This window comes from Furipterus horrens, unplaced genomic scaffold (assembly GCF_987537825.1).
Source record: "Furipterus horrens unplaced genomic scaffold, mFurHor1.1.pri manual_scaffold_5, whole genome shotgun sequence".
In the NCBI taxonomy this organism is placed as follows: domain Eukaryota; kingdom Metazoa; phylum Chordata; class Mammalia; order Chiroptera; family Furipteridae; genus Furipterus; species Furipterus horrens.
The window spans coordinates 138,282,183-138,304,911 of record NW_028327175.1 but is presented as its reverse complement, the minus strand read 5'-3'; the positions used below and the strand labels follow the sequence as shown (position 1 = coordinate 138,304,911).

At 46.3% G+C, this 22,729-nt stretch overlaps 1 protein-coding gene across 1 annotated transcript; it reads left to right on the top strand.

The window, feature by feature from the left end:
• Positions 1–1,714: 1,714 nt before the first annotated feature.
• On the top strand, positions 1,715–22,729 carry FFAR4 (free fatty acid receptor 4). Its single transcript, XM_090279241.1, has 3 exons — positions 1,715–2,393; positions 11,933–12,061; positions 22,070–22,729. Exons 1-3 carry the CDS (start codon positions 1,827–1,829, stop codon positions 22,457–22,459), a joined length of 1,086 nt encoding a protein of 361 aa, XP_090135367.1. The 5' UTR covers positions 1,715–1,826; the 3' UTR covers positions 22,460–22,729.

Sequence of the window (22,729 nt, the reverse complement as noted above, 5' to 3'; positions counted from 1 at the left end):
GCCTGCAACGTGTAGGAGCACTGAACAAGTTAATAAACATAAAGGTAGTCTGACTACATAATTTATTTTCCAAACCAGGGCAACTTTAAAGTGAAAGAGAGTTCAAATAATAATTTTATAACCTGAGACTGTTTCTGTAAATGCATGTGTCGTGGGTCCATAAGTCTATATAGTGTTGAGCACTGAGCCTGACCCAGTGTCCCCTGAATGACTGCTGTGCTAAATGCTTTTACAGGCAGGAACGTCATTTGACTCCCCCCTACCCCCAAAAAACAACCTGATGAGGTTGGTATTATTATTATACCCTTTTTATTTATGAAACACTAAAGAACTAGAAGCTAAAGTAATTTGCCCAAGGTCACACTGTGAGTTGTACAGCCAGAATTTGTATCCTGGCAGGTGAGTTTCTGAGTTTGTGCTCTTTGGCCACATGTCCCCGGTGCCCAGGGAAACACAGCACTGCTCAATATGCATGTAACTCCACATGAGTTAACTAGCTCTAGGTCACTCACTGTTTCAACATTAAACCCACTTACAAAGCTGGGTGTTCAGGGTTCTTTGTGATTAAAAGGAGATACATGAACATCAACATGGAGCAGGAAACGCAGGTGGCAGTGCCCAAGCTGATGGAGCTCAACAAGTGCACCATCCCTTTAGGAGCTCACTGTGGTTATTTAAGAATAAAACAAAAATTTTATTTTTCAGTTCATATATACAGTTGCCTCTGATGGCTACTAAGTTGTTAGAACATATCATTAAGTCATTTGGACCCAGCTGCTTAACAAATGGAACTGTTGGTTATTTTTTTGTCTTAGGGGTGCCCTGAAGGTGATGGAAAGGAGAAAGTTTGGGAACCTTTGCACTCACCATTTGGCCATTAAGGGAACCCTGGATGGTAGCGATGGGGAAGTCCTTCTAGCCCACAGACCTCACGCTAGTTGCCCACTGTGGGGAAATCTTTCGGTCCCTATGGCACATTAGCCTGAGATAATGGAATTGCCCCTCTCATTCTCACACACACACACAGCTTTCCTTTCCCTTAAAACTGTTGTTCCTTGACTGCAAGCAGACAATGCCTCATTTCTTCTTTCCATCTGAGCACCCTTTAGTTCAGTCTCTTGTCCCTTTCCAACTGTGTCATGAAACAAATTGGTTGTTTTACAACTTGAACTTAGTCAAGGTTCAAGCTGAGTGTATCCCGATGACATATATTAAAAAGAAAACCAGGGCCACAGAGAGATGAAACAATACCCCCAAAGGCACGTGTTATCAAGTAATGATATGACAAAAAGATTCTCCCTCTATCACTCACCTTCCCCCCACCCCCAACCGAAAAAAATGATGCTTTGGGATCTACCCCCAGATCCGTGGGTCTTCTTCTGTGCAGGCTGAACAGCGGAGGCCAGCATGGTCTCCAAAGTGCAGCTCTGACACTCCTAAATCAACTTGAGCTAAATCGATGGATTAAAAGGCTTCAGCACACAGGGTGCCACTGGAAGATGAAAGAGGCTGGAGAGGCCCCTCAGGGATTCTGAGGGTTCTCTAGGTGCGATTTCTTAGCCTCTCGGGCGCTTTCAAACCTGCTAGTGTGAAACCTCTATCTAGGCCACCGCCGGCGACCCAGCCGGGGTGTTTCCAGCCTGGCACTTCCTCGTTCCCGCGCGCCCGGGGCTAAGCTCGCTACGCCCAGCGCCAGCGCTCCTCAGGCGGGAGGGGGTCAGAGAGGAGATGTCGCAACTGCCTCCCTCCCTCTTTCCCTGCCTTAGCGCTCAGTCCCTCCCAGATGAGCGGGCTCGCCGACAGCTGCGGGCCGCCGGCCGCCGGGCATGTCCCCTGATTGCGCACCGGCGGCGGGCATTGGGCCCCTGCGCAGCCTGGAGCAGACCAACCGCACCCGCTTCTCCTTCTTCTCCGAAGTCAAGGGCGACCACCGGATAGCGCTGAGCACTGTGGAGACCGTCGTGCTGGCGCTGGTCTTTGCAGTGTCGCTGCTGGGCAACGTGGGCGCCTTGGTGCTGGTGGCGCGCCGACGGCGCCGTGGCACCACCGCCTGCCTGGTGCTCAACCTTTTCTGCGCGGACCTGCTGTTCACCAGCGCCATCCCGCTCGTGCTGGCAGTGCGCTGGACAGAGGCCTGGGTCCTGGGCCCGGTCGCCTGCCATCTGCTCTTCTACGTGATGAGCCTGAGCGGCAGCGTCACCATCCTCACGCTGGCTGCCGTTAGCTTGGAGCGCTTGGTGTGCATCGTGCGCCTGCAGCGCGGCGTTCGGGGCCCGGGGCGGAGGGCGCGGGCGGCGCTGCTCGCACTCATCTGGGGCTACTCGGCGCTCGCCGCGCTGCCGCTCTGCATCTTCTTCCAAGTTGTCCCGCAGCGGCCTCCGGGCTCCGACCAGGTGAGCGCCGGGCAGCGGTCTGGGGCGGGCTGGCAGGCGGGGATCCGAAGGAAACGGTAACCGGGGGTGAAGATTAACAGCAATAGTAATGGGTCATTTGTTGCACTTAACCATTGTGTCCGACACTGTGCCTGGCGTTGTGAAGTTTTATCTCCTAAATTTTACTACAACCCTGCGATGTGGGTTCCGCAAACGCCCCCCAAAACGCTGTAAGTGGAGTCCCCAAAGTGCCTGTAAATTGCACTGACTCTTTGTTGCAAAATTAATGAAATAACGGGGGAATGGGGGCTTAACAACCAGCCAGACGGAACTCCGGGGATTCGGAGAGGCTAATCACATTATTTTAAATTGTTTCCTCGCCGCGTAGGACGGTACTCATTACACCTGCTTTACAGATGAGGAAGCCCAGGCAGAGGGATAACTTGCTCAGGGTATCGCACCCTTAGTGCAAAGAGGAGCTGAGATCGTGCTCAGCAGATTCAGTGCGAGCTGGGCAAGGGTTTTGCTTTGAGGACCCGCGGGCAGGTGTGTGTGTGGATGGGACGCGGAGAAAGGGAACTGGAGACCTAGGGACCCCAGACTCAGTGCTGCCTCTAGCCGGGTTGTGATTTCCCCTCCTGAAACCTCAGTTTTTCCAACTGCAAGGTGGAAGGATTAGACTAGACCACTGGATATTACCCTAGGAACCCTGGATGATGCGTGGTTTCAGAATCGCTTGGGCGCACGAAATATTGCGCAGATTTCAGAGGCTGGCCAGGGGAGCTTTATTTTGGACACCAGGCCCCTAGCTTTCACTGGGATAGTGGAGGGAAGGGTCCACAATCTTAAAAATGTTCTGCAGCTCTGGCCATCGGATAGGTCAGTTGTTTAGCACGCCCTCCGGTCAGGGCACATATAAGAATTAACCAATGAATGCATAAACAAGTGGAAAAACAAATTCTCTCCCTACCCCACCCCCGTCAAGAAATAAAAAATAAAGGTTCTGCGGACAGTTCATGACATTGTTTCGGGTCCACTCCAGTTCCGCGCTACAGAATGATGGGCCAGGGGTCTGTTTGCGTTGCCAGCCTGCTGCGCTACTGCAGGGTTTTCTAGCCGCGATTCGCTTTGGGACACCGACCCTGCAGGCGGCCAGGGTGGAGGACAGTGGCCGGCAGTTCCGGCTGTCATCCGTGATGTGCTAGTCTTTCTGCGCCATGCGGGGAGGGGCAGGGAAAGGACTGAGGTCTGAGCACCTTACGGGAAGGCTCAGCCTCCGCCAGGCCGGGTTCTTCGTCTCTCCTTTTTCCTGCAGAGGTCACTAGGTCAGGAAAGCTCAACTGAGGCCCTAGGAGGGGGTGCGGGGGCCTCCTGAGCAAGCCTGACACAAACCACAGCCCCAAAGAGAGGCATGTGCTGCTGCCAGAAGAGGGTGGAAAGATAGGGAGGCCGGTGCTGGGGGGGGGGGGGGGGCGGGGGGCAGGGGGAAGTCACCTGGGGAAGGCTTTGAGCTTTGGAGGTGAAGGCAGTCTGACCTGAGGATGCCTCCTTGGGTGTGTCTTCCAGAGCCAGGACTCAGAGGTGGGCTTCTCTGGGGGTTACTGCTGACCAGTCTGTCACGCAGGCCTTTTATTGGGGGTGGAGGCATATCTTGTGTAAGCAATATCTTATTTTTTTCCTTTTGACACAAATCAGTCCTAAAAGTCTCCTTCCTGATAGTTTTTTTTTTTTTTTTTTCTTGTGTGGAATACATTGTGGGGTTTTGCTTGTTTCTTTTGTTTTGTACAAACAGGTGGAAACTGTCTCAGGCCCGTAGCACTCAATTGGAGAATATGTACAAGGGGAATACCTCCAAAATCCTGGATTTTATTTATAAAAATTGTGTATTTATTCTTACTGTTTAAATGTCAGTCACCTTCAAAGTACTCTCCATTTGATGCAATACACCTATGGAGACTTTTTCCCACTGTTTAAAACAGTTTTGAACTTGTTGATTTTGATGGCTTTTAGTGCCTCTGACATTTTTTGTTTCACCTCTTCCCCATCAGCAAAACATTTCCCTTTAAGTACTTTTTTCATTGGGGAAGCAAAACAAAAAAAGTCTCTGGGAGTGAGATCAGTGAGTAGGAAGGGTAGAGCAGAGGGGTCATGCCATTTGTGGTCAAAAACTGCTGAACACTCAGTGCAGTGTGGGCAGGTGTGCTCATAAATCACCCATCATAAAATGAGCAAACATGTGTTGAAAAGCTTAAAAAAAAATTCACTGAAGTCAAACGCAGCCTCTCACAACAATGCCAGCTGGTACACTGATACAGATGGGTTCCTAGAACACTCACCTGGTGGTGGTGGGGGGAGCCTGTAGTACAAGGGGCCTGACCTCCAGAAGATAATTCTGGGTTTTTGGGGTCCTCCCTCGTAAGCCTGTGGCACATTTCCTTAGTGGGGACCAGAAAGACGGATTAACTGAGCTGGGGGGTGCCATTCATTGGCATGGGGAGATCAAGGACCCTAGCTTTGTGGGCAGGCTGTCCTCCTCTGCACAGATACACCTAAGAATCAGTGTGGGTCACATAGATGCCTCTCAAATAAGAGGAAGACCAGGCCTTATTCCAGACCAATCAGATCAGCTTGGACCTGGGGTTCCGCCACCAGTCTTCCGATATTTTTAAAGTTATTCTCTCACTGAATTACATTGTTTTTGTATTTCCCAGAGAACTTGAGGAACCCCCTCCCCTTTCTTTTTCTAACGGGGAAAAAAGATGGCACTGAGGGAAATAAAGATCAAATAGAGTATATCTTAAGGGTAGCTTATGTTTCCAGACGTGTATCTTGTGCCTCTCTTCTTTGCAGTCATTTTAGGTACACTCCTACTTAACTGTCAACACTAAAAAAAAAATGAGGCTCTTGTCACCTCCAGGCCAAAAGTTCAGGCTAAAACTGCTTGCTGACATGAACACTGGCAGTTGTTTGAGCAAAGAGGTCTTCACACAGATGCGGGGGCCTCTGTGTCTTTCTGCTCTGTATTTTACCCCTGGTGGAGCAACTGTACATGGTCAAAGCCTTTTACATTTCACTTCCCAAATGACCAGAGCTATATTCCACAGTCATCTGTGTTGTGGTGGCCTCCCTGCATCCCCCTCAGGCAGGACACACAGACCCCTCTTGTTCTAAAGCAGAAACACCTCCTAGATCTTCAGAGCCTTAGGAGAGGGATTTGGACAAAGCCACCAGGAGAGAATGGGTGGGCCGCCCACCACCTCAGAATGTTGGGGACCAGGTGAATTCACGATAGGAACCCTGTTCTTGGAAATTAGTAGAGGTGGGGAGACGGAGCTTATAATGACAACTTGATAGTCCTTTCAGCTCTCCATCCTCTTTGTCTTACCCCTTTTGTGTTATGTCCTGCCTCCCCACCACCCCCCGCATCCCTTCCCCCAACACACACACACCTGCCAGTAAAGTAAGCCAACACACAGAAAAAACCCTGGTTCCTGAAAGGCTGTGGCCTGAGCATGCAGGAACATTTTGTTTAAATTTTTATTTTTATCTTTTTTGAAGATTTTATTTTTTATTTTTAGAGAGAGGAGACGAGAGAAAGAAAGGGAGAGAAACACCAGTGTGTGGTCGCCTCTCACACACACCCCAGCTGGGGACCTGGCCTGCAACCCAGGCATGTGCCCTGACTGAGAATTGAATTGGAGACCCTTTGGTTCAAAGACTGGCGCTCAATCCACTGAGCCACAGTAGCCACGGCACATCTTGTTTTGTAGGTGAGCAAACAGACTCAGTGGTTTAAGAAATAAGTGGAGCCCTGGCCAGGTGGCTTGCTTAGTTGGAGCATCATCCTGTACACCAAAAGGTTACAGGTTTGATTGCCAGTCAGGGTACATAACTAGGTTGTGGGTTTGACCCATGGCCTGTGAGCTTATGGGAGGCCACTGATAGATGTTTCTCTCTCACACTGATGTTTTTCTCTCTTTCTCTCTCTCTCTCTTCCTTCCCTTTCTCTAAACTCAATATTTAAAAAATCCCCAGGTGAGGATTTAAAAAAAAAAAAAGTTGGAAAAAATGAGAAATAGTGGGGAGAAAAGGAGTATGGCCATTAAAAAAAAAAGAGAGAAACAGAAAAGGATCTTGTCTAAACTGAACTGAGTCTCAATATTAAAAATTGCAAAGGTTTGTTTTCTCAGTTCTCTCTCCCCACTTCCTGGCTGTAGGTCTGGTCTGTCCCCTCCCACTTGGACAGAAAATGTGGAGGTTTTGGATGGGGGACCTTTTCCTACCCAAACCAGCGCCAGAGAGAATGAACTAACCAACCCTGAGTACAAGCTGACTCTCTCCCTTCAAGGAGCACTGGCCTGGGAGCTTTCTGCTTACCTGGACTCCCCACTCCCTAACCACGTCAAATCAGGAACATAATTACCTTTGACCATCTGGGCAGTGGAGGCCTGGCAGTCCAGAATGACCAGATCCTCTAAAACTTCCCTGAACAGAGGATGAAATAACAGACATTCCAGAAAATGCTACATAATTCGGTATTGCATGTGTGGGGTTTAGAGTCAAACATTCTGTGTTTGAATCCAATATCTGCCACTTAGGAGCTGTGTGACAGAGGCAAGTGGTCCTGCCTCTCTAAACCTCTTTCCTCATTTGCAAAATGGGCATGATAACAGATATTAACTTTATAGGATTGTCATGGGGACTCATGTTCAGTAAATGGGCCAACGTCTGGCACAGACACAGTTAAGCGCTCAAGAATTGCCAGCTATTATTAGTTTCCTTATCTTTGGTTATAAATATTTTAAACATTCTTCAAACAGTGTAATTCTTCTTATTGCTGTGAAATAGCAGACTGCCATTTTAAGAGTGGGGACACATCCTAGTGACTGAGACATTTCAGCCAGGTCAGCTCAGCCTGTTCCAGCGAGATTCCTGCCTGTGTGTGCTGTGGCCCTGCTGGGGCAGTGACCCTCCCTGGCAGGAGGGGGGGACTGTCCACCTGGCCAGAATGTGCTGTCCATTTATGCTACAAACATTTACTAAGCCCCTCTCCCCTTGTCCTCACCGTGGGTCACGTGACCAAGACACTGTCCTTCTCTTCAAGGAGGTGCATTTAATGAGCCTATAGGTGACCCCAGACCCTGCAGCAATTCAGCCCCATGAGTAGGTGTTCTCATGTTTACTTCCTGAGGATAGAAATGCCTAACGTCACAGAGCAGGCAAAAGTTGGAACTGGAATTTAGCCCAGGTCAGTCTGTTCCTTCTGGTGTCGTTTTCTTCAGTTCACACTTCCTTAGGAGCCCTTGGTCCCATCATTGCTCCACCCTGCTCTGGTTTACTCCCAGGCCAAAGTCCCATTGTGTCTCTACTGAGTGTGGGTTGGCTGAGGAGACAAACACAGTTTGCTTGCCTTTGTCAACATTAGAGGATGCTTTAATATATAAAAAAAGTAAGTGCATCTCTTGCTTTTCTTTTCTCTTGGGAAGGTGATAGGAAAGGATATATCCAAGTAGGATTTTGAGTTTCTTAAAATGACCTTGAAGCCTTCCATTTTTCTTTTGTTTGAAGAGGTGGAGCAGGAAGAATGACTTACAAAGGGATCTCCAGGACAGAAAATAGCTGGAATCAGGTGGCACTTGCATGTAAGCCAACCAGCATGGGAAGAGGGCAACCTTTGAGCAGTGCCTGTAGATACATGTCCTTATCCACAGGGGAGTCTTCTTAGAAAAGAATGATATCTAGCAGAATGTGAAGAGCAGAGGCAATTAGCCAGACAAGGATGTGGGGGACTGAAGGGACATTACTGGCAGTCAACAAGAGATTATGTTAGAAGGGTCGGCAGGGGCCAGTTGGAGAAAGACAAGGTACACCCAGTGAGAAGGAGATACATGGGTGGGTCAGGTAGCTATTAGGCAGAACTGGGAGGTTCCCTCTGAGGGGAGAAAGAGAAAGAAGAAGGCAGAAGGCTAGTACTCAGGCTTCTGGCAGTGTGGGGAATGGCAGCCCCAACCCCTGAGTCAGTGCCTATAAGAGGCGGGGCCTTGTGGGAGTGGGCCATTGGAGGCTTGACATGCCTGTGAAGTATCCTGCAGAGATGTCCTCAGGGCAGTGGGGTGAGTATGGGGTTCAGGAGAAGGACTGGACTGAAAGAGTGGATTTCAGCGTCATCTGCAAAAAGAAGCCATGGAAATGAACAAGACTGCCAGGGAGGGGTGGAGGTTGGGCTGGAGAGCATACAAGTCACACTTAACCACACTCAACCGCGTTGCACATGGCCTCCTGCCTCATGCCTCCTGGTTCTGACACTGAGCTCCGGCTTCCCATTCTCCTGGCTGACACAAGCCCTCCAGGGTGCAGCCTTGCTGGGTGGCTCCACTCTCTCATCACCTGTAGATCTCTGGGCGCTTCCAGCTCTCTGTCCTGCATTGAGGTTTCCTAGAGCCTCTCCCTCTATGATGCCGTCATAGTGTCCTTGAGGGCAGAGACCAAGCCTGGGCGCACTGTGGCCTCACAGTGGCTCAGCCACCGTGACTTGGGTCAATAAGTGGCTGAACAAACAAATTAAAGGACACTGTTGTTGACTCAGCCAGCTTTACTTCTGTGGCTCAGTAGCAAAGCAGACCTAGCCCTTTGGGTTTTCAAATTTCCTTTTGAAAATCAGGAAACATTTCAAATGTGCAGAGAACATTATAACACTCATGCCCCCACCTTCTGTATTTGACTCACTGCCAAACTCCTGTAAGTCAGAGGCTGGAGGGACTATCTAGAATCAAAACAAATTAAGTCAAATAGATATTCCCATAGAAACAAAATCATTAACACTGAGTTAGATCTCTGACTGTGGGCCTGGTGCTTGTTTTTTTCTTCTTTTCTTTTAAAATTTAAAAAATGAGAACAAATATTGTGCTTAACCAAAAATGCCATATACATTTTTCTAAAGAGCATATAAATTAGTCATTTAGTGCACACAGGCCAGCCACCCTGCCTCTTAGTTCATGTCTGGCGGTGCTGTGCAGAGTTCTTATCTTACTTCCTTACCACTCTCTCTGCCTGGAGTGGGCGTCATAAATCAAAGAGAAAAGAGCATCTTCATCAGAGGCATGGCATTTAGGAGGCTTTCTGGTACAAGATCATTATCTTTGTTGAAAAAATAGCTAGTTAGTTTTGCTACACTATCATGGTCGTCTATGTTTCATATTTGATCATCATTTTTCTTAAGAATTAAACTTTACTGCCATTTTTGCTCTTATAAAAGATAGACAGATTATAGAAAATTTGGATAACTCAGATAAGCCAAAAGAATTTTTTAAAAATCTCAGGAGTCCAACCTAGAGGCTGGCACTATTCATTTTCTGGAGTGTGTTCTTCCAGTGTGTGTGTGTGTGTACATGCATAGGTATATACTGATGTATGTAGGTGTTCATTCATACCTACATAGCTTCTTCAACAACATTGGACTAATACAGTCATATTGTTTAGGGATATATATATATATATATATATATATATATTTTTTTTTTTTTTTTTTCTCTCTCTCTCTCTCTCTCTCATGTAGGGAGAACACCTTGCTCCATCTTTACATATTCTTCTACAAAATCTTGTTAAGGTTGGAGAGATTTTGGCAGACATTCTGGAGAAGGCTTTTGGAAAGAGTTGGGGCCTCTTTGGACTTTTAAGAAATGGTTCTGGGGCCATCTGTTTTTCTGCTTTCCCTGTACAAGTATAGGAATTAGAGATCAAGTCACATTCAAGGCTCTCGTCTGTTTTTCTCAATTACTGCTTCAGCATATCTGTCGGGACATATTGCCCTCTGATGTAGTAGAATGAGGGGCCCATGGTGGGCAGGGGACTGAGTACAAGCAAAGCCTTGCCTGGATTATCTAAATAGCTGTGACCACCTGCTGCCAATAGTCAGATCCTGGAGTTTCTTTCCAGTCACCAAAATGTAGAAAGATCTAATAAACTTTCTCCAATCAGCTGTGGACAGTAGGGATGGGATGGAGGAAGAAGTTCTTGGAATGCCCAGTGCATTTGTGAGCCATTCAAACAGAATAGGTAAAGGAAGCAACATTCTCAGCCCCCCACCCTTTCAAGGTACAGATATAGTAAATCATTCTTCTCTACTTGACTTGCCTTAAAGTTTTCTTGGTAGGTCTTAGCTCTTCAGGGAAAGTATTGTATGATTAAAAATGACTATCTCATTAGTCTTACAGACTATTATTTTAGGAGGATGTTTCTAAGCTTTAGTTTCCTTCTCTGTTCAATGGGTAAAATAATAATAATGCATTTCAGTAAGACTGTTGTGAACATTCAATGAGATAATAATGTTTATAAAGTGCTGCCTGGCACAAACTAAGTGCTTTGTTAATGCTAAATAGGAGAAGAAGGGACTGTTTGTATTTTGAATTTGACCACCTAATGATGATACATATTGGGAAATGATTAAAAAATTTTTTGCCTTTGCCTAGTATAGCATTCAATAAATATTGAATGAATGAATAAATAAACGAATGAGGCTGTGGGTGGTAATATTTCTTCTGGACATTGGTTAAGATGTCTTGTTCACCAAAAATCAATAATGTGGTCTTTTTACACAAAGGTGCTCTTGTCCTACATATCTGGAAGGGCAGCTTCTTTTTGAGACAGTTTTGTTCCTGTAGTGAAGCAGGCACAGGACATTTGTGTTTGAGAGGAGGGATAGATCAATAAATAGACAGATCAGACTCTTCATTGACCTATTTATTCATCAGTAGAAATTGTTGCAGCATATCTTAATAACTATTCAGTAATGTCCCCACTGTTTTGGGGTTTTTATTGGTGCCAAATACTTGAAATTAGCACAACACAATGGTAGCAGCAAAGTCACAAACCTTCAGACTCTTCTGCCATGTTCCAGTGGTTTTACTTCTTGAACTGATGGAGAAGAGTGGTAGCACCTTGCTCTGGAGCTCAGCGTACTCCTTGGGAGGAGAGCCACAGAGGGACAGAGCTCCCAAGTGTGGGCACCAGGATTGTCTTGGAGTAAGCCACGCCCCTCTCTGATGCAGCGTGACACTTTGTAGATGTCTGAACACCCCCCAAATAAACACTTTCATACCTTAACATGGACCGTGTTGCCTTGAGCATATAGAGTACAACTGCACTGAAACGTTGTGCCTGTTTTGACGTGCTGTGTGTAGCACGTCCCTTCCAATCTACAGAGCCTTTCTGGGGTCAGTTTTTCGCCTGAAAAATGAAGGACTTGGAAGAGAAGCCTCAACGGCTCTTTGCAGCTCAGTCCAGGGAAGTGGAAGGAGCACTGGGCCTGGGGTCATGCCTGGGAACTGACTCCCTGGAGAATGGGAATAATAATTATGCTTACTCTGAGGTCAGAGGCAAATGATTTGTAAATGGGGTTGTATGGGTAGTGGAAAGGGCTCTGGGATTTCTGTCATGCCAGTATGTGGTAGTGTAACTAACACACCAGTGTGACAGTGCCAGGGAACCCCCAACTGAGACTGAGCTAAAGGCCAAATAAGAAGCCAGCAATTAAATGACCTTCTCTTCTTTTTTGTGACTAGGAAATTTTGATTTGCACACTGGTTTGGCCCAGCATTGCCGGAGAAATCTCCTGGGATGTGTCATTTGTTACTCTGAACTTCTTGGTGCCAGGACTGCTCATTGTGGTCAGTTACTCCAAAATTTTACAGGTATGTTTGCCTCCAGACTGCTGCTGAACTTCACTCCGGCTTGGGGTATTTCAAGGGGAATCAGCATTTCTGGGTCAGAAGTTACTTTAGCATCCACGCTAGTCAAGTTCTCTGGTTCCTTGGCCATATTTACCTCTCTGCAAAAAAAAAAAAAAAAGTACGTTTATGATTGTTATTATTTTTCACTTATCACTAAATATAAGCTTATTACAAAAAACTAAAGAAATATAGAAATGCGTAACACAGAAACTAAAAATCAACTCTATCCCCATTGTTAACAACTCATTGTATGTTCTTTCAGGTTATTTTTCTAATAAATTTACATATACACATACTTTTATGCCATATATGTGTGTGTATATATATATATGTGATAAAGCATATACAATGATCAAAAATCAACTATTTATCATTGTTCAACCCAATATTTTTTTAGATCTGAGATAATACTGTCTCTTAATTTCTTTTTTTGCTTAACATTGTATCATAACGTCTTCCCATTTCAGTTCCTTGCTTGATGGTCTCTGTCGTGCAGCTGTGACATAATTGATTTTATGGGCTTTTGAATTGTGTCCATTATTTGCCTACCATACACAGCAATGTAGTGATAGAAAATACACACTTCTAAAACGTTTTATTTAAGGATAATGTACATACAGAAAAGCACACCCAGAATACATGCACAGTTTGCAAGCTGACCACACTCCCAAAGCAGCTCCCACCAGTCACCTTCCAGCTGCTGCCCTACCCCACCCCATAGGAAAGTGCCTTTCAAAAGCAGGCTGAAACAGGACATGGCCTCTACCTTTGGAGCAAGCATGTAAAGGGACACAAAAAAAGACCTGCCAGCCAGTTTCCTACCTCTGAAGGCAGCCTGTTTACGTGTATGGTGCTAACCCAGGCAAATAGTGTGTATGTGTGTTTATGCTTGTTTGAGAAGGTTTAATGCAAAGCCTTTGGGTCCTCTCAGAGGTTTATAGTTGTTGAATCTTGGTTTTATAGCATATTGTGGGCCATCTGACAAACAAGGATATTGAAGCAGGGGCTTGTAAGTTTTTCTTGCTGTCTGGCCTCTTTTATGGCCTTTTCTTTGTAGCTTCCAGCTGGGTCTGCTAATCCCTGGGTCCTGTGGGAGATGGCCTTCCCATGTTATTCCCTAGACTCTCCCCCACCAGTTGACATCTGACTCTCCCTTAATTGACCTGCCTCTACCAATCTGGGGCTTTTCAAGGGTATGAGCCAGTTCAGGCCTAGAGTTAAGGTCTGCAAAGAGCCTGCAATAGGGTCTGGCATGTCTAAGTGCTGTGTAAGTGCTGTGTAAGTGTTAGCTGTTATTGTCATGTTAAAAGAACAGAAGTGAGGGGAAAAGGAGCAATATAGAAATGTAGAAAATTATTTAACAAACATTTGTGTAGTGTTTACAGTGTATTAGGGACTAACTCACTTAATTCTACTACGAATGACAGATGAGGAAACCAAAGCAGAGAGGTTAAGTAACTTTCCCAATGTCACACAGCTCATAAACAGCAGTATCAACATTTAAACCCAGTATAAGACAGTCTGGCCCAAGAATTCCTCAGAAGCCAAGAGGGCTCTGGTCTTCTCCTTTCACTCATGTCTCCTACATCTCAGCTGCCTGCTGAGGAAGGACTGACTTATTCCATGGAAAGGTTTCCCACCCATCCCTTCATCCTTCATCTGTTTCTCAGGCCAGGGCCCACCTGGAAACATTCTGGGAGACTTCAAGAGACCTGATGAGTTGGAGGAGATGCAAAAAAAGTGATGAAATCTAAGTTATATCATTACTAAGGGTACCGTTTCAAAACTGCAAGTTATGATAAGATATCCTGTTTCAACCAGGAGCTGTCCTGGGGTTTTTGATAGGAAGAACTGAAGGCTGGCCATGGATTTATATGCAAAATATCTGGAAAGTGATTAATTGGATAAGAGGACACCTCTTTAAGGCCTTATGTGATCTGGCCTCTGCCTCCTTCTCTCACCTCATCTTTTCCCCTTTCTTGTGCCCATGTTGGCTTTGGGGCTGTTCCTCACATAGGCCAACGCATTGCTGCCTCAGGGCCTTTGCATCTGCCCTTTTGTCTCCTAGATCTCTCTTCCCCAAATTCTTGCGTGGGCCATTCCTCCCCTTCATTTAGGTCTCTATTCAAAAGGCTGTTCCCAGAGTAACTCCCCATCATTCTCTAACTCTCTTTATTTACTTCTTTTCAAAGCACTTACAACCCCTGTCATAGTCCATTTATGTGTATTTATTTGTATATCACCTATCTTTCCCATTAGAACACAAGTTCCAGGAAGGTGGAGACTTTGTAAATTGTTATAGCCCCTGCCTAGAACAGAGGCCTGGCTTATCTATTATAAGTGCTTAATAAACACTCATTGAATGAATAACACAATGAAAGGGTCAATGGTACCTTCTCCTGTTGGCAGTGGGAAAATCACTAGATGAAGAGTCCTAAGACCTGGATTCTAGTCCAAACTTCATTACTGTGTGACCTTAGGCAAGTCACTTCACTAATATAAGCTTCAGTTTTCTCGGGAGCTAAATGGGCCCCAGTAGATTGTTTAGCACAGCAAAATGAGAGTGCACATATGATAATGTTTGAAAATTACAATGTTAATGCAAATATAAGACTTAAAAAAAAATTACTTCCCACTCACTAGCAAAACTGTTGTCCATTTCCCAGGAAAACTATAAAATTTGTCCTCACTTTGCACCTGTGGGTTGCCAAGCTAGTAACTTGGGAAGCAGATAAGTTGCTGCCAGGTGGATGGAGGGTCTGGGTAGGTCCTTGTGGTATGTATCTCTCTCCATCTGAAGATGCTCATACTCAGAGACACTAAATCAGCTTTTCTGCTGAGTTTTCCTGTCAAGAACATCACTGTAAAGTCAATTGAATGTCTATATTAATTAACCATTTCATAGAGGTACAATTAGCAAATCATGTGAAGCCATGGAACACAAAGCTACATAACCTACCCCTTTCCCACCAGCCTTACCTTTCACCTGTCACTAGTCTAACTCGGGCTCCATCTCTAGGTCCAAGAATGCCTGTTACAAATCACCCTGATCTTTTATTCCTCTGAAGCAGAGTTCTCCCTAAAGCACTCTTTGGAACTCCATGGGATGTTAGATATTAGAAAGGGTTCCATGATCAAATGAGTTTGAGGAATGCCAGGTTAATCAAAATTAGATGGAGTTTTTTGCTGCAGAACTTCTCGGAGCCTTTATTATGTTAATGTACTTTGGGAATCTCCAACACAGGAAAAGAGTAAGCAGCAACGCTAAATCTGACAACAGGAATCTGTTTCCCACAGAGCATCTCTCTGGACTGATGCTCCATGAATCTCCTCTGAGAAACTGCTCTAAAGTCTCCAACTAGTTGCTGGTTCTGCCGCTGTTAGGGACTGAGAACAGACATCACCTGGGCTCTCCCCTTCCAGGGCAGCTTCAAGTGCTCAGGGGAGTGGCCTTATCCACCCCTCTGCCTTCCCTGCTTTCTCTTCCCTTGTGACTCAGCCATGCTACACAGCTTTAGTGGCTTTTTCCAATCAACAGTTTCCCAGGGAAATAGTCTCACAGCCACTCCCAAGTACCTTCGATCAGGCAGTCAATGTTAGCTGTTCAGGCTTGGTTTACACTGTCACCCAGCAACCATTGCCATGGCAAGATAAGATGCTTCTACCCTTTGTCACAGTTTATATGATTCTTGTTCCTCCTCCGCATTCCCCATTACACACTAGAATGGAAGTGCAGGGTGGGCAGGGCAAGGACCCAGCACCTATAAGAATGCTTGGCACGACTTACGGCCAAGATGGAGGCATAGACAGACATGCTGCATCTCCCTCCACAATTAAGAAGGAATACAACTACCTCAAAACTAGAAACAACCAGAAAATCAAAGTGTATGGAAGGCAGCAAACAAGGATATAAAGAAGAAATATTCATCCAGACAGACAGGAGGGGCAGAGCCCAGGTGGAGAGGACACAGCGTGGTGGTGGAGGCAGTGGCAACAGCAGCAGGCCGGCGGAAAGTGCAGTTACACATTTTAAAAAGTCAGGAGGGACACCTGGGGAGCGTTCCCAGCTCCTCACCAGACCTCACAGCTCACGGTCCCAGCACCGGGGAAAATCAAGCCTCATTGCTTTTGACTGTGCAAACCAGTGGGGGTTGGGGCGGAGGCAGAAACTGCCGGTCTCAGCAGAGTCCACTTGTTTAAAGGGCCCCCATGGACCTAGATCATCCGCAGACCCACCCACTCTGGGAACGACAGCCAGGGCGGCAGCTAGAGAGGCTCCAGTCTGGTGCAGAAGTGGGAGAAGTGCCTGGAAAAGGGGCGAGTGCTGGACAAGCAGCATTGTCCCTTCTCAGACCCCTCCCCCGCATACAGCGCCACAACGTGTGAAACATGTCGCTTGTTACTGAGGAATCCCTAAGGCTCCGCCCCTTATAACATAGTAGGAGCGACAGCTTTCCCTGGGACATGGAAGCAAAGACAGGAGACTTCCGGCCAAGATGGAGGCATAGACAGACACGTCGCGTCTCCCTCCACAACTAAGGAGGAATACAACTACCGCAAAATCAGAAATAACCAGAAGTTCCAGAAAATAAATGGAAGTTCAATGTATGAAGTTAAGAAGTGGTGCTCACCCGGACAGGTAGGAGGGGCAAAGCCGGGGAGGAGAGGTCAAGCTGTGCTGTCTGCGGCGGCAGCAGTGATGGTGGCAGGACAGCGGTAAGCACATACACTCGTATTTAGGGGGAGGCAAGAAGCGCCTGGGGAGCACTCCCAGCTGCAGACCAGACCCGTCAGCTTGCGATTCCAAAGCCAGGGAAGGCAGACCCATTACCATGGACTGTGAGGCCCGGGGCGGGGGGGGATGGAGGAGGAGGCTCCCAGTCTCTCAGCAGAGAGTGAATGGCAGGAATCCATCTTGTACCCCCGCCCCCAGAGAAAACACCTGGTTGAGAGAGTGCACAGGGCTCCCCTCCATAGCATAAGGGGTGTGACAGCCCTGCCCAGGAAGCAAAGGTAAACACAAAACAGTTCAGGATGGCACAGATCATGATAGAGATCCCAGTGACACAGCTGACCAGACAGCAAATTTCTAATCTAACGAAGCAGCAGATAGGAAATCTTTCTGAGGCAGAGTTCAGAGCTTTGCTTATAAAAGTGCTTACAGACATAACAGCAGATCTAAAACAAGACAGGGAAGGAATGAAGGCTAGTCCTGCTGAAATGAACAAAAACACATACAAAACTAGTGGTGAGGGCAAGAAAACTAGGGATCAAATCAACAAATCAGAACATAGGGAAGGAACAAGCAGTCAACCAGTGCAGAAAGAGGAAACGAGAAGTGAGGAAAATGAAGAGAGGCTCAGAAATTTATCGGACAGCTATAAGCAGGCCAACATCCAAATCATAGGGTTGCCAGAAGGTGAAGAAGAAGAACTAGAAATTGAAAAATTATGTGAAAAAATAATGAAGCAGAACTCCCCAAACTTGGGGAAGGAAGTAGACTTACAGGTCCAGGAAGCACAGAGAGTTCCAAAACAACTGGACCCAGGGAGAACTACACCAAGACACATTATGATCAAAATGTCAAAAATTAAGGATAAAGAGAGAATCTTAAAAGCAGCAAGAGAGAAGAAGAGAATTACATACAAAGGCATCCCAATAAGACTGTCAGCTGATCTCTCAAAAGAAACTCTGCAGGCAAGAAGGGACTGGCAAGAAATATTCAAAGTAATGTGAAGCAAAAACCTACAACCACGATTCTCTATCCAGCGAAGCTGTTCAGAATAGAAAGGCAGAGAAAGTGCTTCCAGGACAAAGTAAAACTGAAGGAGTTCATCAGACCCAAACCACTGTTATATGAGATGTTAAAGGGACTTGTTTAGGAGAAAGAGGATCAAAACTATGAACATTAAAATGAAAGCTGTATCACAACAACCAACAACAGAAACTAGGGAATTGAAACAAAGGCAAACTAAGTAGGCAACGAGAGTGTAAAAAGAATTATAAGTATGGGGAATATTATGGGGGGGGTCAGCAGGGAGGGGGAAGTGGGTAAAGGGAGGTACATGGTGCAGGAATTAAGAAGCATAGTAGGAGGGAGTGGAGTAGACAGGAAGATGTTGAGAGGAACTATATGCACAACCAATGGGCATGGACTAAGGGGGGTGGACAACTGGAGGGAGGGATGTTACTGGGTGGAGGGGAACAAAGGGAAAAGAAATTGAGACAACTGTAACAGCATAATCAATAAAGCATATTAAAAAATAAAAATAGAAAAGAACACTTGGCACATAGTAGGGACTCAATACATATTTATTGCATGGGAATGAGTCTATGGCTTAAAGTTGAGAAACATTTTTCTGTCTTGGAGCTTAACTGAGAAACAAAATCTGTTTCAGCTAAACATGAGGGTTCTAGGTAGTGAACATGCAGCCCTTTCTCCATGCCTGACGCTCGTTTCCCCACTTTGAGGCCCATTTGCTTGTGATGGAAAGGGAGGTGAGCCCTCTGGAAGGATGGAGACTACTGTCTGATGATTCTAATCAGGAGGTTGCTGATTGACCAAGCAGCCCTTAAGGAGACCCAATGCCCAGGGACCTGAGCCGTGTCAGAGGGGAGCAACCTCTCCCTGTGGCCACCTGTCAGCGGCCATGGCCTGGTGGCATGGAGTGGCAAAGGGTGTGAGGTGGAGAGAAGGTTCCCTCATGGCCTTCAGATGGAGGCAGCGAGTCTCAGTTTAAAAAGTGACTCTTCAAAGGTCTGGGGGGGAACTTCAAGTCTGTTATCCTAGATCAGTAGTTCTCCTACTTCAGTGGGCAAGAATCACCTGGGGAGTTTATGAAAAGTGGAGATTCCTGGCCCCTGCCCAGGCCACAGAATCAGCGTGTGTGAAGGTGGTCCTAAGTGTTACCGGCGAGATGACGAGACCTTGGATCTTGTCTCCTTGAAGGAAAGATTTCAGTCAAGAGACAAAGTGCAATAAAGTAAGAATTTACTGGCCACAGCAAAGGCACACTCGGGACAGTGAAACAAGGAAGGGCTTAGCACAGAAGAAGCAACAGGAGAGCCCAGGCAAGGAACTAGTTAAGATTAAGAGTATGGGCGGGAGTCAGACTACCAAGGTTTGAAGCCCAGCTCTGCAACTGCTGTGTACTGTAGGGCAAGTTATTGAATCTCCTTGAGCCTTAGCTTCTTCATCTGTAAAACAGGGATCCTCAAAGTACATACGTCACAGAATTGGTGGGAGAATTTAAAGAGATAAACTGAGTGATATATATACACAGGGTCTGGCACGTAAGTGTTCAATAAATATGAACTTGCATCAACATCATTCATTCAAGAAGGAAGGGACTTCATCCTTCTTAGCAAGGCAATGTGGGCAGTATGAGTGATGAGGCTGCTTTTGGAATCATTCCTTATGTGCCCACCAGGCTGCACTTGGAACTAGAGTGACACCCCTACTCAGAGGTGGTAGCATTTCCCCAGCAGCTCACCCACCTACCAATTTGCCCAGCTGTTACCCTCCCAGGTCTGTTGGCCAAAGTAGTATCAGATTAACCAGTTTTCACCTCAACACGCATTCCACCTTTGATTTTACACAGCACCTTCCAGACTTGGATGTGCCACCGTTATTTCAGGCATGTGAGTCTAAGGGGGTGGGTTATATCTCCTGAACAGCCTCACAGTGCAGTACAGGCAGTGGTGGAGAAGGCTAAAGAGGGTGGCATCCCCTTTGAAGACTTTTATGACCTGGATCATCTTTAGCTCAACTAAGTTGGCTTTGACCATGTATCATCAGTGCAGTAACCTTCAACACGTTACTCAAATTGCCTGAGATTTAATATCCTCATCGCTGGAGTTATTTTAATAATAGTACCAATCTAAAGAGTAGCTGCAAAGATGAAATGTGACAATTTATAAAAACAAGTGCATAGTACAGTGCCTGGCCCTCCCTAAAGCTCAGTGATCCTGATTCCTACTGCTCTTGGTGTTGGGGAGTGGGTGGGGAAGAAAGGGCTCATTCACTCAGCATCTGTTGCCCTGGTCTGCATCACCAAGAGGTGGACCTAAATTACTGCAAAGAAGTGGACAAGCAGTTGCATTTAATTATAAAATGAACCGCTGTTTTTAAATTAGCTAGTTAGAAGTATTTTTAAGGGGATGTTTAAGCCATTGTCATCTTGGAATTGAATTTGCCCAAACTGAGAATCATGCTAATTGCTTTCGAATTACTTCCCCTCTTGAGATTCGAGAATCTTAGGGGAATGGGCCTAGGAAGGCCAGCTAATGAGCTTTGTGGCTGTTAAAGTCTCCAGACATGTAAGCGCCCACTGTGTGGCTAGAGCAGAAGGACATAGGGCCAAACTAAGCAAATGGGAGTTAGCAAGGACCATGAATGTGGCCAAGACATTCCGAATTTGATCTCTTCCCTGGGGACAGAGGAGGTGACAGACTGGAACAAAGCTTGTCAAGTTAACATGTACAGTGCCCCATCACATCCTGGGCTAGCTATACACTAGTTTGTCCCCTATCCACCACCCCAAACACCTGTCCCTTCATCCCTCAAAACCCTGGGTACTACTGAAAACTGTGCTTAAAGGAAATTAGAATTAGGCATAAAGGCAGGATGCTCTATGTATCCCCAGGATGGCTCCCCTGAGCACTGGGCACTTTCCAGCCACCAGGGAGGTCAGACCCACCCAGCCGGGCCACCACCCTACGTCCAGGGATCACACTTGAATGACAGCCTCACCTTCTCTGTCACAGACTCAGCTTCTGGTGGGGGTGAAGGATTGCTCTCTAAAGTGAACACTTCCAAAGCTCCTATTTTCAAAGCAGTTTGCCTAAGCTCTCCCTCGGGGGCATATTTCCTCACCTGTACAAGGAAGGAGTGGCATAGGCCTTGCTACAGCAAGTGTGGTCCTCAGACCAGCGGCACAGCATGCAGGAGCTTGTGAGAAATGCTGAATCTCCACCCCACCCCAGACTCCTTCAGTATCAGTGTCTAAGTTTGTATCTTCAGCATAGTTTGCTTTTATGCAAACAGTACTTAACTTTTCAAAAAGAAAGACAACAGGGAAGATGTGTGTTTCAGACCCTTCGGGCCGCCATGACAAAATGCCACAGACTGCATGACTTATAAACAACAGGAAGTTGTTTCTCACAGCTCTGGAGGCTGGAAGTCCAAGGCCAGGGCACCAGCGTCGGGGAGTTCTGGTGAGGGCCCTCCTCCAGGTTGCAGACTGCTGATGTCTCACTGTGTCTTCACATGGCAGAAGTGCCCACGGAGCTCTTTCAGGCCTCTTGTTTACTTTTTTAAAATTACAGTTGATATTCGATATTACATTAGTTTTTCAGATGTGGTTAGACAGCATAATGGTTAGGCATTTATATAACTTATGAAGTAACCCCTCTGATAAGTCCAGAACCCACCTGGCACCATACATAGTTATTACAATATTATTGACTACATCCCCACAACTATTCTGTAACTGCCAATTTGTATTTTTTAATCCTTTCACCTCTGAAGGACACTAATCCCACTCAGGAGGGCCTCCTCCCTAAAAACCCAGCACCTCCCAAAGGCCCCCCCCCTCCTAATACCATCACCTTAGGGGATAGGATTTAATATTGAATTTGTGGCAAGGACACATTCAGACCAAAGCAATGTGCTTCTGTGCTCCTACCCTTCTTCGACACCATCCAATTTAGGCCTTTGACTTCCCCTCACCAAATCTGTTTACAAGGTGGATGATTTTCTGCCTTATTTCTCAGGGGGCCGTTGGGCACCCCATTTCTTCGGTGTACCTGAGGGGTGGGCGAACCTAAGAAGGGAGCTCTCTCTGTGCAAAATAGCCCCAGAGCAGGAGAGGCAGCAGGTTCCAACTCGGGAGCCATCCGTTCCTCCCAGTTCCAAACTCCCCGACACCCTGCAGTAAATGGTGACCCTGCTGTTTTGTGTTCCTGCAGATCACCAAGGCGTCAAGAAGAAGGCTGACGGTGAGTCTAGCTTACTCGGAGAGCCACCAGATCCGCGTGTCCCAGCAGGACTTCCGGCTCTTCCGCACCCTCTTCCTGCTCATGATCTCCTTCTTCATCATGTGGAGCCCCATCATCATCACCATCCTCCTCATCTTGATCCAGAACTTCAAGCAAGACTTGGTCATCTGGCCATCCCTCTTCTTCTGGGTGGTGGCCTTCACGTTTGCCAACTCAGCCCTCAACCCCATTCTCTACAATATGTCACTGTTTAGGAACGAATGGAGGAAAATTTTTCGCCGCTACTTTTTCCCAGAGAAGGGAGCCATGTTTACAGACACGTCTCTGAGAAGAAATGACCTGTCTATTATTTACAGCTAATTAATTTTTCTCTAGAGGCAGTTTGTCACTCTCTGGCAAGCCATGGTGTGTTTTCAAAGCGAGTTAATGTTCAGGACCATCACACCGGTGTACCCTGCTTTAAGAAAATGTAACCTATGCAAATCCATTTATGGCACCAGTGAATTAAGGGGTGATCATTCAGTATAAGAATTTTATCCTTTATAAAAGGATTTGTTATGGGTTCCTTTAAATATGAACTTTTTCCATGTGTTTGTAATATGATTGAATTTAATAAATTTTTATTTATAA

Bases quoted from the DNA above. Each gene is read 5' to 3' on its own strand.
- FFAR4 (XM_090279241.1), top strand. From the start codon at position 1,827: ATGTCCCCTGATTGCGCACCGGCGGCGGGCATTGGGCCCCTGCGCAGC. The intron at 2,394-11,932 runs GTGAGCGCCGGG...TTTTGTGACTAG, and splicing joins GGCCTCCGGGCTCCGACCAG to GAAATTTTGATTTGCACACT. The intron at 12,062-22,069 runs GTATGTTTGCCT...GTGTTCCTGCAG, and splicing joins GTTACTCCAAAATTTTACAG to ATCACCAAGGCGTCAAGAAG.